At 35.7% G+C, this 13,900-nt stretch overlaps 1 protein-coding gene across 1 annotated transcript in view; it reads left to right on the forward strand.

The window, feature by feature from the left end:
• LOC138329057 (insulin-like growth factor-binding protein complex acid labile subunit) overlaps window positions 1-13,543 on the forward strand; it is a 46,046-nt gene extending 32,503 nt beyond the window's left edge. Inside the window, exons 2-4 of the mRNA XM_069275779.1 lie at window positions 6,742-8,567; window positions 9,105-9,220; window positions 10,631-13,543. Coding sequence (XP_069131880.1) covers window positions 6,742-8,567; window positions 9,105-9,220; window positions 10,631-11,393 — 2,705 coding nt within the window. The 3' untranslated portion in view covers window positions 11,394-13,543. The remainder of the gene's footprint in view (window positions 1-6,741; window positions 8,568-9,104; window positions 9,221-10,630) is intronic.
• The last annotated feature ends 357 nt before the right edge of the window (window positions 13,544-13,900 follow it).

Here is a 13,900-nt window from a genome sequence, read left to right on the forward strand (position 1 = left end):
GTACGCATAGCCTATGTAAACCTATATAAGATAATCGTGAACCCATATTCCAATACTTGGTATAGTACACTGATTCTCCTCAAACCTTAGATCGGACACTTTTCCCATTATCTAGCACAGTAAACTTAGTCTCCCCAATCTCTTCACATTTATATATAGTCGCTTTCGTATATACCTGAGCAAAGTATATAGTCCCATAAAGCTTGGATTATGATCGCGCAAGTTTACGCTTCAAGTTGCTAAATAAATACTTGAAAGTGGCACGGATCACTCTTTAATGAACATTATGTAAACTTTTACAGGAAAAAATACTAGAGAATCTCATTAGCTACTCTTATAGGATTTCAGTAGTGTAATTTGTTTACTCGACAAGACATCGAACGCGCCGTGTTCTGATTTCCTGTTTAGTCAGAGAAGACATTTTATAGCCTCACCAGCCCTGGAATCCGTATGTAGATGCCAACACCCCCTCTCTTCTTTGGTACCACACATCTGTTGTTCCACTAGAATATTGTAAATACAGTGAAATTCTATTGTAAAACCTTATAACCCATAGTGAAGATTGTTAATATCGAAAATATTTTATAGTAAATTGATTTTGAATATCAAAGATGCGTCTTAAAAATAATTTTAATGGTTTCAAATGATTATTTTATGTCAAAGTGGTCTTATATTTGACAATCGTTTAGCATTCATATTAACCCGATCATTATTTTTTTATAATCTTTTTTCATTTTTTTTTGTGTTTCAAAAATCAAAGCGCAATTTTTATATATTATGGTTATTTTACATATTTAAGTTGTACAAGACATATGATATACATCATTATAATACATGTATTTAAACTCGCGTATTTTATACTGTAATATATAATTTACTATATTTCCTATATTTTTTCCTTCTTTGTATACATGGAAATAAATCGTATGTCGTTCTTCCTATCACACGACACGGTAGTTCTGTGTCAGACATTGTGATATTATTGTTACCATACCAAGACAATGCCCGTTCCGCCCACTTATGTATACTAAGCGATCAACTGCAGTATCTATTGTTTACTTAATGATTGATTATGTTAAAGAGCATTATATTATTTGATGTTGCACTATTGACATGCAATGAGTAAGCATGTGTTGATATAAAACTGCCTCTCTCCTACACGTGTTGCACACAGCAGGTTTATGTAAATAGCAGATATCACAAACCCCATGTTTCTACAAATTTCGTAATTCTGCTTTATTCCTTAACATTTATTATCTTCGATACAATTATCCTTACCAAAATACAGTTTATTCTGCAAAATCTCTATCGCGGCCACCAAGGAAAACCTTGGTGTACGGAACAGTTGGCGTAGTAATCAAAAACCGGGTTATTGGGTGGAGAACCACACAGCACCGAATTAACGCATATCCTTCCCTGGCAAAACATAACAAATAGGAGATACGCTATAGTATAAAGTACAAACCCGTACAAATTACCGTCTACAGACGTAACTGATATAGCTATGCCCTATTGCATTTTGCACGAGAGAAACCTGCCGATATATTTTCTATAGAAACAGATCGCTTTGTCTTCAGATTTGGCGTTACAAAGACCCATATCACGCAAATTAACGCTGAACGTATCTTTTCTATGTTTGTTACGATGTCTTTGATCATGATTTGCGGACACGAAGATGCCAAAGTGATTATCACTGCTGCATACAGATAATGCTCAGTAAACATTAGGCAGACCTACAGCCGTTACTTATCGAGTGTTGTGTATGGTTAAACCCGATGTATAAGCTTAGTATTGTAGCCAAATCTCTGATGATTATACCCCGTATCAACCTATATAAACTTTCGGAACCGAACTTAGTTTTGTCCTCGATAATAACTATATTTCTGTATAATTATTGATGACAAACTGCGCATTGCGAAATCAACAATACAGATGTCTGATACTTTATCTATCACCTTCGGGAAAAACATAATCCCATAGAAATATTTGTGCAAATCATGTTGGTTAACAATGACTGTCATTAAAATAAATGCGTACTTTGGCAAATTTGCCTCAAAAACTTACTAAAATGAAATTTATTTTCCAATTACCACAGGTGATTTTTTTGAGGATTTGTTTTAGACTATTTGGCTAACGTGTTTGTGATTGTTGGGATTAACGGTTTATCCACGTCGTATCGTGCTATATTGCTTCATCATGGCTTTAACAGATGCTTGTAATAAAAACGTCATTAAGAGGTATCGAGAGTAAACTCTGGGTCCTCTTAACAATGTTTTCTCGCTGTTGGATTGATGGATTGTTACACGTGTATGCACATTGCACAGCAACACGTGAAGTGTACGCCCATCTATTACGTAAAGTGCGTCTGAAACTGTCTTAAGTGCATGTGAATAACCATGAACCTCTCAAACAGTGCTCTAATAACCAATTAGAAAATAGTGGATGTCCTGCATAACGGAAACATTCAAGGTCGTCATGACTCCGGTATCATAACCCGTGATTCTAATGAATATTGGATACGTATTTGTTACTGAACAGAGAATATGGAACCATGCATCGTTATTATGCAAATGCTGGCTTATGGGGAGAGAGAAAAAATATTCAAACGATTATGGTTTTAATTTATTTGAAACCCTTTTTGATGAATCTCATTTCCAAATTCTTTTCATCACTGCACGGACCTTCCGGTAGGTGTTCGTGACAAATCCCGTATTAATTATACTAATAGTACATGTATATCTGTTTCACCACATTTCTGAATATGCATTATACCGCTTATCTTTTTTGGTAAGATATTTCTTCAGTGATTTCTGCAACTGAACAAATATTCAGACACAGTAATAATAAAGGCCATGTTGGCAGGGTTTATTTGCAGACTTCTAGACCGGAAACAGTACACTAATTAATAAACTAAAAACTGCACCTGGCCTGTGTTTAATCCGTTTTTAATATCAATGTCAAATTTCACTCCAACAGGTGTTAATTCTAAGCAATCTCGCGATTCATGTCTGTAAAGTTCATCATACACTTTTGTAGAGTTTCTTAATTAAAAGTTCCGTTTTGGAGGTCAAATAATAACAAGGTCGTTTAGGTATCGCTTTTATGTTCCGTAATATTAATTCGAATGTTAAATTGAATGAAAGGGTATATCATATTTACTGTATAATACTCATCATGGAAGTTGGTGTGATAAGTAATTTAATTGCGATTTTCCGCAACAAAAGTGCACATCAAAGTCCAAATATCTAAGCGACATTGTCGGTATTTGTTTAAGGTAATGAAAGAATAAATATATGGATTGTATCTAATATTTCATCATTATTCTTGTTGATGTAGAACATATGGGTTATAGAAACAGACCCGTCAACCTCTGTACGCGTGTCCTGTGTTTACATACATACATACGTACGCATTTATGGAATGATAGATATCCCAACGGTTTAGCATGATGTAAGCTACACGCCAACAAAGACAAATTGGAGATATGTTATAATACATAATGTAATATAACATGTCAGAGGTCTTTATAAAAGAAAGAAGCATACAGCGTACAACAGGCGGGGATGGAATACACTTAAAAGGTCGACCTCATAGTCAAAACGGAAACTTGAAGAGGAGATGCGTCTTGATATGAGGACGTATTAAATCGGTTTCTCTTGATTTGTTTCAAATGTTGGTTTTACCCTCTTTAACACTTTTGACCCAAATGGCGAATATCGTTGATGAAAACCAACTTTTCATTCGGAATACCTAGCTGTGTCGTTATAATCTTCTGTGGGACTCCTTATACATTGATTACATTTTTACATTCATAATCATGAACAATGATTTTTTTTATGTTGGTTAATAAAAGTTTATCATTTTAGAACCAATACCATTACATCATCAAAGTTCAACAAAAGCATTATCTGTCTGAATGTTTCATAAAATAAATGAGAGCGCGATGATAATTGAGAGATTTGCATGTTCTTTACATGAGCAGGTGTTGATGCCTTATCATATCATACGATACCCGATAATTACACTTCCTTTTAAATTAAAGCAGGAACAGTTTATTGCGCTTGTGAACGCGTACAGAACTACGACCATCATACCAGTTTTAATCTACAAATTTCATATCCAATGGCGCACACTACTATAACATACCGATGTCCATTTCAAAGCAGTCAGATAGCTATTCTGATGATCATTTCAAAGAGCAAGCCAACTGTTCATCGCTATCACCCGAGATAAACCGGGATGAGAAAGGCTCGCGTTCCTAAAATTATGACTAAGCTCGTCATGGATGATGTACCATAATACTTAGTTATACTTAAAATAAACTTGGCTTTGTGATATATTTCACAATCCAATTTTCTTATTTTGAGCCCATTACTGTTATAAGGGACGTTGTTAGATCTAAGTGAAATATGTTGCCGACACCATTTATAGATATTATGAAAAGGAAGTGGAAAAGATTGGTTCGTTAAGTGGTTTGTTCACTATAAATTTACTCTTGTTTTATTGGGGTCACGGTAACCTAGATATTATAACGTCTACAATGCGTTAACGATTTGCTTAAAGAACATTTAAAGCCAGTGGAGCGTAACTGTTATTCACTTGTTGTGGGCGGAAAAATTGCAGAGTTGCAGTTTTGCGATTGTTGCGTTAATTAAGATATACTGTTACATTACAAACTGATTCAACCAAACTATTTATTGTTTCTTAATAAATAAACTAACAAATAAAATCCAATTGAATAAATTTTGTTTCTTTACAAATCCTTTATGAATTATGCACATTTACCGTAAGTGTAAGCATTATTATTGTCAAATGCTATGATTGTTGTTCAGAAGGCGGTGCAAGACAATACATGTAGGTCAATTGCACAACTGCTTATTGGATATGCTATTATATGCAATATATTTGCTTAAAAACTGGGAGTGGGTGACTTTCTGGTCAACACTCGTATTTCAACGCTGTGGGCTACAATTAACGAGTAATTGGGTGATTCGCTATCACCTGTTTTACGGAAATCCACTTCATTAATACTCATCAAGTACCTTCGGATTTACATTGATCCCATTGGTTATAAATGATGAACGACTGCGCGTGACTTGTTCCAATCACGCTGATGTATCCTACAGACAGTCATGTTTTCTGTACGATTTTAATGCTACAATAATTGTATGATTGATGCGCATGGTTTGGTGATCTATAACAAACACATCACAATACCAACTGTAATTTGTATACATCAAGATAAATTGAGAATTTCTGTGACTCACTGCATATTTTAAATAGCATTAGGTAAAAAAAGAAATCAAAATTATCGTTGAGGAGAATAAGATATATTGCCTTGCGTCTAATCTCTGACGTTATATACAATAATGCATGTTCTGGTTACTAGACTATTTTAAATACTTTATGATAACCACTTTAAGTACAGATGCGAGAATGAAAACAGACATTTGAAAACACACTTTGTATAAACACAGTGATGAAATGGAGTACGTTTCAATTGGAAAAGAAAATAATTGTTTATTAACTTTGATTTATAATTGATGAAACGTTTTCCAAAATATCTGGTCAAAGATACACACTATTGCTCATTTCAACCTAAAACTAATACAATATTATGCATTGCAACTTTTGAGTGTATTCGAGTAGATTAAAATCGTAGCTATCATTCACGGGATTTGGGCATAATACACATGTCCCATCAATCGGTTCAGAATATTTGTATTTGATATACACCGAAGTCGCTTGTCAACCCTGACCGAAGTTATCCTATATCACTCTCTCGTTCCCGCCATACCTCAGCACCAGCCATATTGCCTTAGACACCCGACATTACATTACGACGCCGTGAAGGTTAGAAGCTTGACATAACGATCGTTCTCTTAATTCATCCAGATGCGGTCTTTGGTTATCATTTGTCAAAGATGAATGTGTGCATTTGTCTTTTTCACATAGTATCTCAAAAAGAAGCGGTTGACAAAACAACAGTGAGAAGAACGATATTGCACACTATGGCTGACGTTCCTGCATACCAGACCGAATGTCTTTGATCTGTTGCTCTTGTATTAAGATGTCTGGTGTGCAACATGCTTGACGTAATGCTCATCAAGACGGACTAACATGATATGACGTTACTATATCAAGTGAAGACTTGGTTGAGAAACGAATTTATTGCTGTACATACCGTCAGAAATACACACCGTCTGTCAAATAGATAAACAACAACAGTAAACGCTCATGACAGCAAACGAACATGCATTTGTAGCAAAAAAGCTTTTGAAAAAAAGCTGCTGTGGTTTGCGAACTCGAATGACCTTATAAAACTTTTCCAAGCGATGTTTTGTTATGTCTTTAGAACATTTGTTTCTTTTCTGAGATACAAAAAGCAGAGTTTATATGACATTTCATGCGTCTGCTTGCGTAGACTATGATTTGAGCGGATAAACGTAAAGTGAGTTGCTGCGTTCTCGTGCGCCTCGGTAACCGCTCGCTGAAGTTAATGGGAGTAATAACCTGCTTTCTGTTACCTTATAGTAATAACGAAAATTGATTCGTAACAGTGAACAGTTGATAATGTAATTAATGTTCAATTAGGGATTTATGTATTAATAAATTCAAACAGAAAATGCCAATTCAGTGTGCATTTTTTTTATAAAGCAACAGATATAATCTAATATTAACTGGATATATTACAAATTACAAATCAGATTTTTAATTTTGTTTTCTGATTATATTTTCCAGATGTGACAAAAATGACAATATATGGTGACAGCAGTAGTCAGGTTGCACGTCCAGCGGTTCCGGCCAGAGATGGTGTACAGAACGACCGTATCCCACTTATCTCAGACACACAGATACGCTACATCACGCGAGACTCCTTCCGGGGGAACGCGCGAATGCAGGACATGACACTCAGTGGCAACAACATTGGGATCTTGTATCCGAACATCTTTTCGTCGCTTAGAACGCTGCGCGTGCTGTCCCTGCCTAACAACAATATCCGTCACCTTTCCGCGGCTGCTTTCAGCGGGATGACGTACCTATCTGAGTTGAGCATGTCTGATAATATGATTAGGTATTTGCCACAAGCAATATTCCGTCCCCTTGGTAACCTCAGGAAACTGCGACTGAACGGTAACAAACTTAGGCGTCTACCACGTGACATCTTGAGTCCACTGACAAATGTCGCGGTTTTGGATTTATCTAGAAACAATTTTACCGACTTTTATGACGAAGTGTTTGACGACAATACTGCTATTGAAGAGCTACTCCTGAACGGAAACAGGATCTGGACTGTACGCGCGAGGTGGTTTGAAAAGCTTGTTTTACTAAGAAGTCTTTCACTTCGTGGAAACGCCCTCACACGTCTTGATTCCAACACATTTGTCAATCTGTTCAATCTTGAAGAACTCTTATTATCTGCCAACCACATCACAGAAATCCAAGACGGCGCTTTCAGAAACCTTAGGGATCTAAGAATCCTCGATCTAGCCACCAATGACATTGAACACATCACAAAGGAGGCTTTACTTGACCTGGAATCCCTCGAAGAATTGTATCTATCCTCTAACAATATTTTAGATATCGAGAATGGCACCTTCACGTTTCTCAGGAGGGTAACAAGACTTGATTTATCTCGAAATCGTATCACGGAAATAAGCACAGGTGTGCTCCGCTCGTTGGCACTTCTACAGTACTTAGATCTCTCGCACAACAAAATCATGGCTCTGCCTCCACGAGTTCTTTACGGACTTTCAGAGCTCAAAGAAATCTCATTCGACGACAACTTCATTAAAACCATCGGCGATGATGCATTTAAAACAACGCCTTCTTCGTCCAGCTCAAAAGTCACGGCTGTCAGTTTACAGAATAACGCTATTAAAGAAATATCTGCAGAAGCATTGCGTTCCATTCCGCAACTCAAAACTTTAAACCTTGGTCATAACAAAATCAAACGTATTCACAGCATGGGATTGTCAAACTTCTGGAACTTACTTACATTGGATCTGAGCAAAAACAAGATTAAAAATCTCAATAATGGCGTTTTCAAAAACCTGCAAAGAGTGACAAACTTAGACCTGTCTAATAATAAATTACGACGTGTGTCTGACTCAATGCTCTCTGGAATGAATGATCTCGAGGAACTTGACCTATCAAAAAACAGCATTTCAGCAATTTCACCTCTCGCTTTCCGTTATATGCAAAATTTAGTCGAACTCACCTTAAAAGAAAATCGTCTGATGGGTTTTAACTTTTCGTACATCACCAACCTACCACAGTTATCGATTATTGATCTGAGTAGTAACCACCTGTTCTGGGTGGATATGTCAGGGAACATCCAGCTCCGTCTTCGCGACCTTATCCTGACGGACAACAATATCAACACTGTCAGTGCAGATGTCACTAAGATCCTCGCTTCCTCGTCCATCTTGAGTCTGACCGGAAATCCACTCGTGTGTGACTGTAATATGAAGTGGATCTTAGATCCAGTTCTTACCAGAAAGATCCGACTCGACATGGAGAATGAACTCATCTGTAAACTTCCCAATCGTCTTCATGGACTTCGGGTAAGTACATGGTCTGAAATATGACACTAATTCATACTAGGAAATATTGTATGAAAGTGGTTCTGGATATTTGAGCTTGAAAATAGTAATGAAACATATTTTAAGACAAACAGTTGATTTATCTTCAATCAACAATTTGAACAAAAAATATGCACACCAAACCAATAGGTCGTGGTTATACATATAATTATAATATCCACCCAAATCAGAACCATTGATAAATATTACAAAAGTAAGTGGTACTTAACTTTGTGTCGCTGTAAATGTTAATGGTTCAAAGATCACTGTCTTATCTTTGTTTCATCTCTATGCTACGCCAGATTATAACAGATACTGAAGCATCGTGAAACATGTTACGTACTAATTGTTTTTAATTTACACTCGTGTTGCCTTTGAAATAAAACACAGCACTCGATCACCCTAATCCATATAATTACCGTATTCCGGTGGTGCTGTTCATTTGTTGATGCCTTTATTGATATATAGATCATTCCTCTTGTACGACACATATTATATATTTCATCCTTTATATACCAGGTTCGTGAACTTGACCCCACCGACCTAACGTGTAACGTGACAGAAACCCATGGTGACCAAGGATCATTCATGTGTGACGACAGCCACTTCCGGATGAGATCTCTATTTAACAATAGGTATGTATGACCAATTATCCAACAAAAAATTAATGCATTTGTTAATTCACTTTGGGGCTGCTGTGGCCGAGTGGTTATGATGTCCATATATATTACCTCAAGCCCTCCACTTCTAGGTTGCGAATTCGAATACCATGTGGAGCAGTTGATCGATGGTTGATGTTTTTTTACTAAGTTCTCCGATTTTACTCCACCAACAAACATGGCACGCCTTTTAATGAACCTGTTTAATTATAGGACGTTAAGTTAATAAAATCAATTTAATTTATCACATTCATACTGAACGAAATACGAGTCTCGTTTACATATATGATAACAAATTCGACTGTGGTCCTCGGCGTTCTATCAGCTGTATGAGTAATTCTCAGTAATGGGGGACGAATTTCGTTACTTAGGCTTGCGCTGATATTTACGAATGATAATTGTTTACGAAATGACAAATGTAGATATTTTAATACCAGTAGTCTTTGTCGTGAGAACTGTGTCACTGTCAACGTCCGCTGAGCGTTTGTATCAAGTGTTGTTAGCTTGGTGGGGCATGGTTCATTTGAGGATAACAGGATTATAGTTTTACAATCGGTTGGTCTTTGTTGTCCGGACTTTCGCCCGACCGAAGTCCCGCTAGAAAACATAAAATATATCTGTATTACTCTCGGCAAATGAATCCACATCGCAGTTGATTATATGTATTTAGTTTTGGCCTTATTCTCAAGCATTTTTTGATAAATTGTGAATGTTCACAGCGGGGTATGGATAACTATAATTGCTTCAATCACATAATGTTATCATTAATAACAATTCCACAAGTCACACTTACTGCTATCACAAAATAGTTTTTAAATTGTTATAGTGTTTATATCTCAGGCTGATATGTCTATTAACATATATGTATGTATCAATGACGCTGTGTACATGGAATGGCTAAACTTGACATCATATCAGTAATTGAGTTGTTAAAAATTCCAAATATATTTGCTTACATAACTACATTTTTGTTAAAAAAAAATACACGATACCAATATTCAAATTAACCATAAAAACATTTTCGCTTATCTATGTGTGCAGCGATAATAATTATTATTTTGGGACAAATACTAATGACCCGAAGTGTGTAACACTAAAACATAATGAACTCCTCCAAACGTTTCACTCATATGATGTAGAATCACACATAAGCTCAAGATGATTGATGTCACATTCCGGCATTGGTCCTCCACCTCTGGGTCTTGAGTTCTAAACTCACTTGAGTTCTTGCGATGTTCTTACCGTAGTTTGGTTCTGGACTCTAGAAAGGGAAAAATCGAGAAAAAAAGTAGATTTTTATTTGATTTGTAATTGATTGATATATTGACATTCACATCTCTTTAACTTATAATTTGATTTATATGGATGTTTTTGGTGTTATTTCAGATTGGGAGAGAAAACTCTTTTGAAACGTCACGTGACCCTGATGGACAGTTGGAGCGTTAAAGTGCTCGGGAATGGTGTTCTTCTTGACGACAACTGGGTACTTGTATCGGGTGATGTTGTGGCAGAAGACGATCAAATTTCAACTATGAACGGGGTCAAGGTCAGGATCGGGCGAAGTAAATCTTTGCGCACAGTTGTAAGTGCCATACGCCATCCGCTGACGTCATGGAGACAATACAATGTGGCTCTATTGCGTTTGGATAACAAAAGGAACAAGAAAACAACAAAGGAAGCACCTTGCCTGATGACAGAGAAACAATTTAACATGATCTCACAGATCTATCCTAAAATCACATTATCCACGAGAATTGGTTCTGGACGAAGCAAGTTAAAGCCTCGACATGGAAAACTACAATCCGTCTGTAAATATCCAAGTTATTTGTGCGTGAAAATTAAGGGGTCTAAGAAAAGGGCCAGTGAGTACATGTTGTTGTCAGGGTCCCCTGTATTCCTGGGATATTCTGGGGACCTCAATCTCGCGGGACTTGGGTTTGGAGATTGGGACTATGTGTCAAGGTCATCTGAAACACTGTTTATCCCTGTCTGGACTATTTCTGAATGGATTAGTGACGTCATACGCGAGTTTGAAACTGTTTGTTCAAAGGAAATGAGTATCGGGAGGCCGAACCATTGTCTGCGATCTCTGCAGCTTCCGACCTCTGCTGCCCTACTGGCAAAAATACGCCAACCAGAAAGCCATTAGCATAAGACCTTTACTTTATAAATGCCATCATCTACATCCGTCTACTCACCAACATTTTACGTTCATCTTACTATTCTTACATCCGTACCGTAACGCGGTCTATTAGAGAGCAGGTGTTCCATAGTTACAAGTGTTTGGAAAGAAAACATTGCCCTTTCAAACGATAAATATCCGTGTTTGTTTTTACAGTTACGTATCATCTACAAGAGGTTTTTCTTTCCTAATGTACGAGTAAGGCTGAGAAACTACAGATCTCTCATACTGTGGTTTTCTAACACTTATATACTCATGTGATTCTATTTCGTCTTTATGTATGAAATAGGCTATAGTCAGTTATTCCAATGGAATTATTTTATTAGCATTTTTTATTGAAACTGTTCAACACACATAGAATAGTATCGTCATCTTGCATGCTTATTTGGCCCTGTCAAACGCAGAGGTTATGCATTAACAGTGTACTATAAATAAGACATGATGTTGAATAAATTCGACTGTAGACATATTATTAATGATCTTACCATTGACATAACTTTCGAAAACGAAATTTCTAATTATATGTAAACTTTCATAAATCTTTGATTTAAGGCAATGCAACATTTTGTCCAATGTTTTTGATGTTTTCTGTGAATAGAACAACCGTTTATCATTTATCTTCACATGTTAAAGTGTTTTAACTCATGTCCCATATTTTATCTCTATTGTCCATTTTTTATTGATATTTCATGACATCAAGGTTTTGATTAGGAGGATGTGTCTCAGATTATAGTGCTATGGACATCGCAATTGACATGCATTGTCTGTCGATTGTCCGTTTTGCATTGTTTGTTAAATATAGTTCTGTTATGCATTATGTGTATATTGGTTACCTTTAATTAGACGAAGACTACTTAGATTGTTGTTCGAAGTGTTGGAAATGGAGACACTTTTAGATTCAGTTTTATTTACCATATAACATGTTATGTGGTGAAGACGAACTAAATGATTTCGAAAATTCTATATTATTAATTTTCAAAATTTCTGAATAACAAAAAGCGATACAAAATTAGAAAATTGTACTCGACATTAAAAGAGTTATAAATGATTCATCATTGTTGTTGTGATAACAAAGCATATAAGTTTGATATATTGAAAATGTCATTCAGGATATGCAACCTCAAACAGACAAGTTGTATAAACATTAAACTGATAGTTTTACCAGCATTGCTTTTTTTGAGGAAGAAACAGGAGCTGTGTTAAACATATTGTTAGAGTTCATTTCCAGGTTGTATAGATGATAATACAATTTATTACGTAGTTACTACGTATCACATATTCCCAGGATCACTTGTATATGTCTTAGCTATCCACGCAATCATATCTTACAATTCAAATTCGATACTTTTTTGCAACTTTACTTTTCGTGAAATGCGCTATTCTTTCTCTTTTTTTTGTAATTTATTTCAATATAAGCAAACTGCATTGTGTTTTATATCTATATGTAACTTCGTGATACTTTTATATTTATATATGGGAAAACAGTACATCGAAACATTGTGATTTAATGGTGTAATTATTTTAAGATATTTTGTTTTGTTGAAGAAAATCCCCGCTATATCGTATATTTGTACCTTTGTTTCCCATACCCATTTATATTAGCCCTTTTCTGAAGAATTACCATCAGTGTAAATTATCTGTTAGGTGACTTGGTAATGTGTTGTGTTAGAAAAACGTGTTAATATGTTACAATTGTATCTGACCGTAGTGTGATTTTGTAGAATATACCACGAATTTTGCTTAACGGTGAATTTCGTATTTTGCACGAACTTCGAGTTATCACGATTTTCAGCTTATCATTATGTCAATATTTTGTAATCTGGCCAGTGTACATTGCTTTTTACAGAAGTATAAACTGTATATATTGTCAATCAAAATGATGCCTGTTTCTCTGATATATTGTTATTCAATTCTGTTAATTTATAATATCATGTTATATCGATGTAAATATCATTCATGCACCATAACTCACGTGCCGTATTCCTTAACGTGATCTGCTGATCATTTCTTCTTACGTTCAAAAAAGCAATAGGTTTCTTACTCTGTTGTATGTTTTTAAACATGTTTGTTGTAAATCATTTTGACTTTTTTTTTAGTAAAAACAACATCATACGAAACATTACTTGTTTGTTATGTTTATTGGAAAAATATCACATGAACAAACTATAAACCTACTTATTGTATCGCAGTCAGATTTTGAGCGCAAATGAGAAAAGCTGTAAATTTTGATTTATTAGCGTGCGTTTGAATCAACACAATTCCGTGTTTCAATAACAGAAAAATAACACTGTGGATAGAATACGATTGCGTTAATGGTATTTTCTTTATTCCGTCTTTGCATATTATAGAGTTAGTTCCCTTGCGGGTAGGTATCTATTGCGACGTCATTACTTTGTGGGCGCAATTCACGTCGTTTTCTCCGAAAAGTATGACGTTATGATCGCAAACACTTGACGTCACAATCAATACCTGCC

This window comes from Argopecten irradians, chromosome 8 (genome assembly GCF_041381155.1).
Source record: "Argopecten irradians isolate NY chromosome 8, Ai_NY, whole genome shotgun sequence".
NCBI lineage: Eukaryota > Metazoa > Mollusca > Bivalvia > Pectinida > Pectinidae > Argopecten > Argopecten irradians.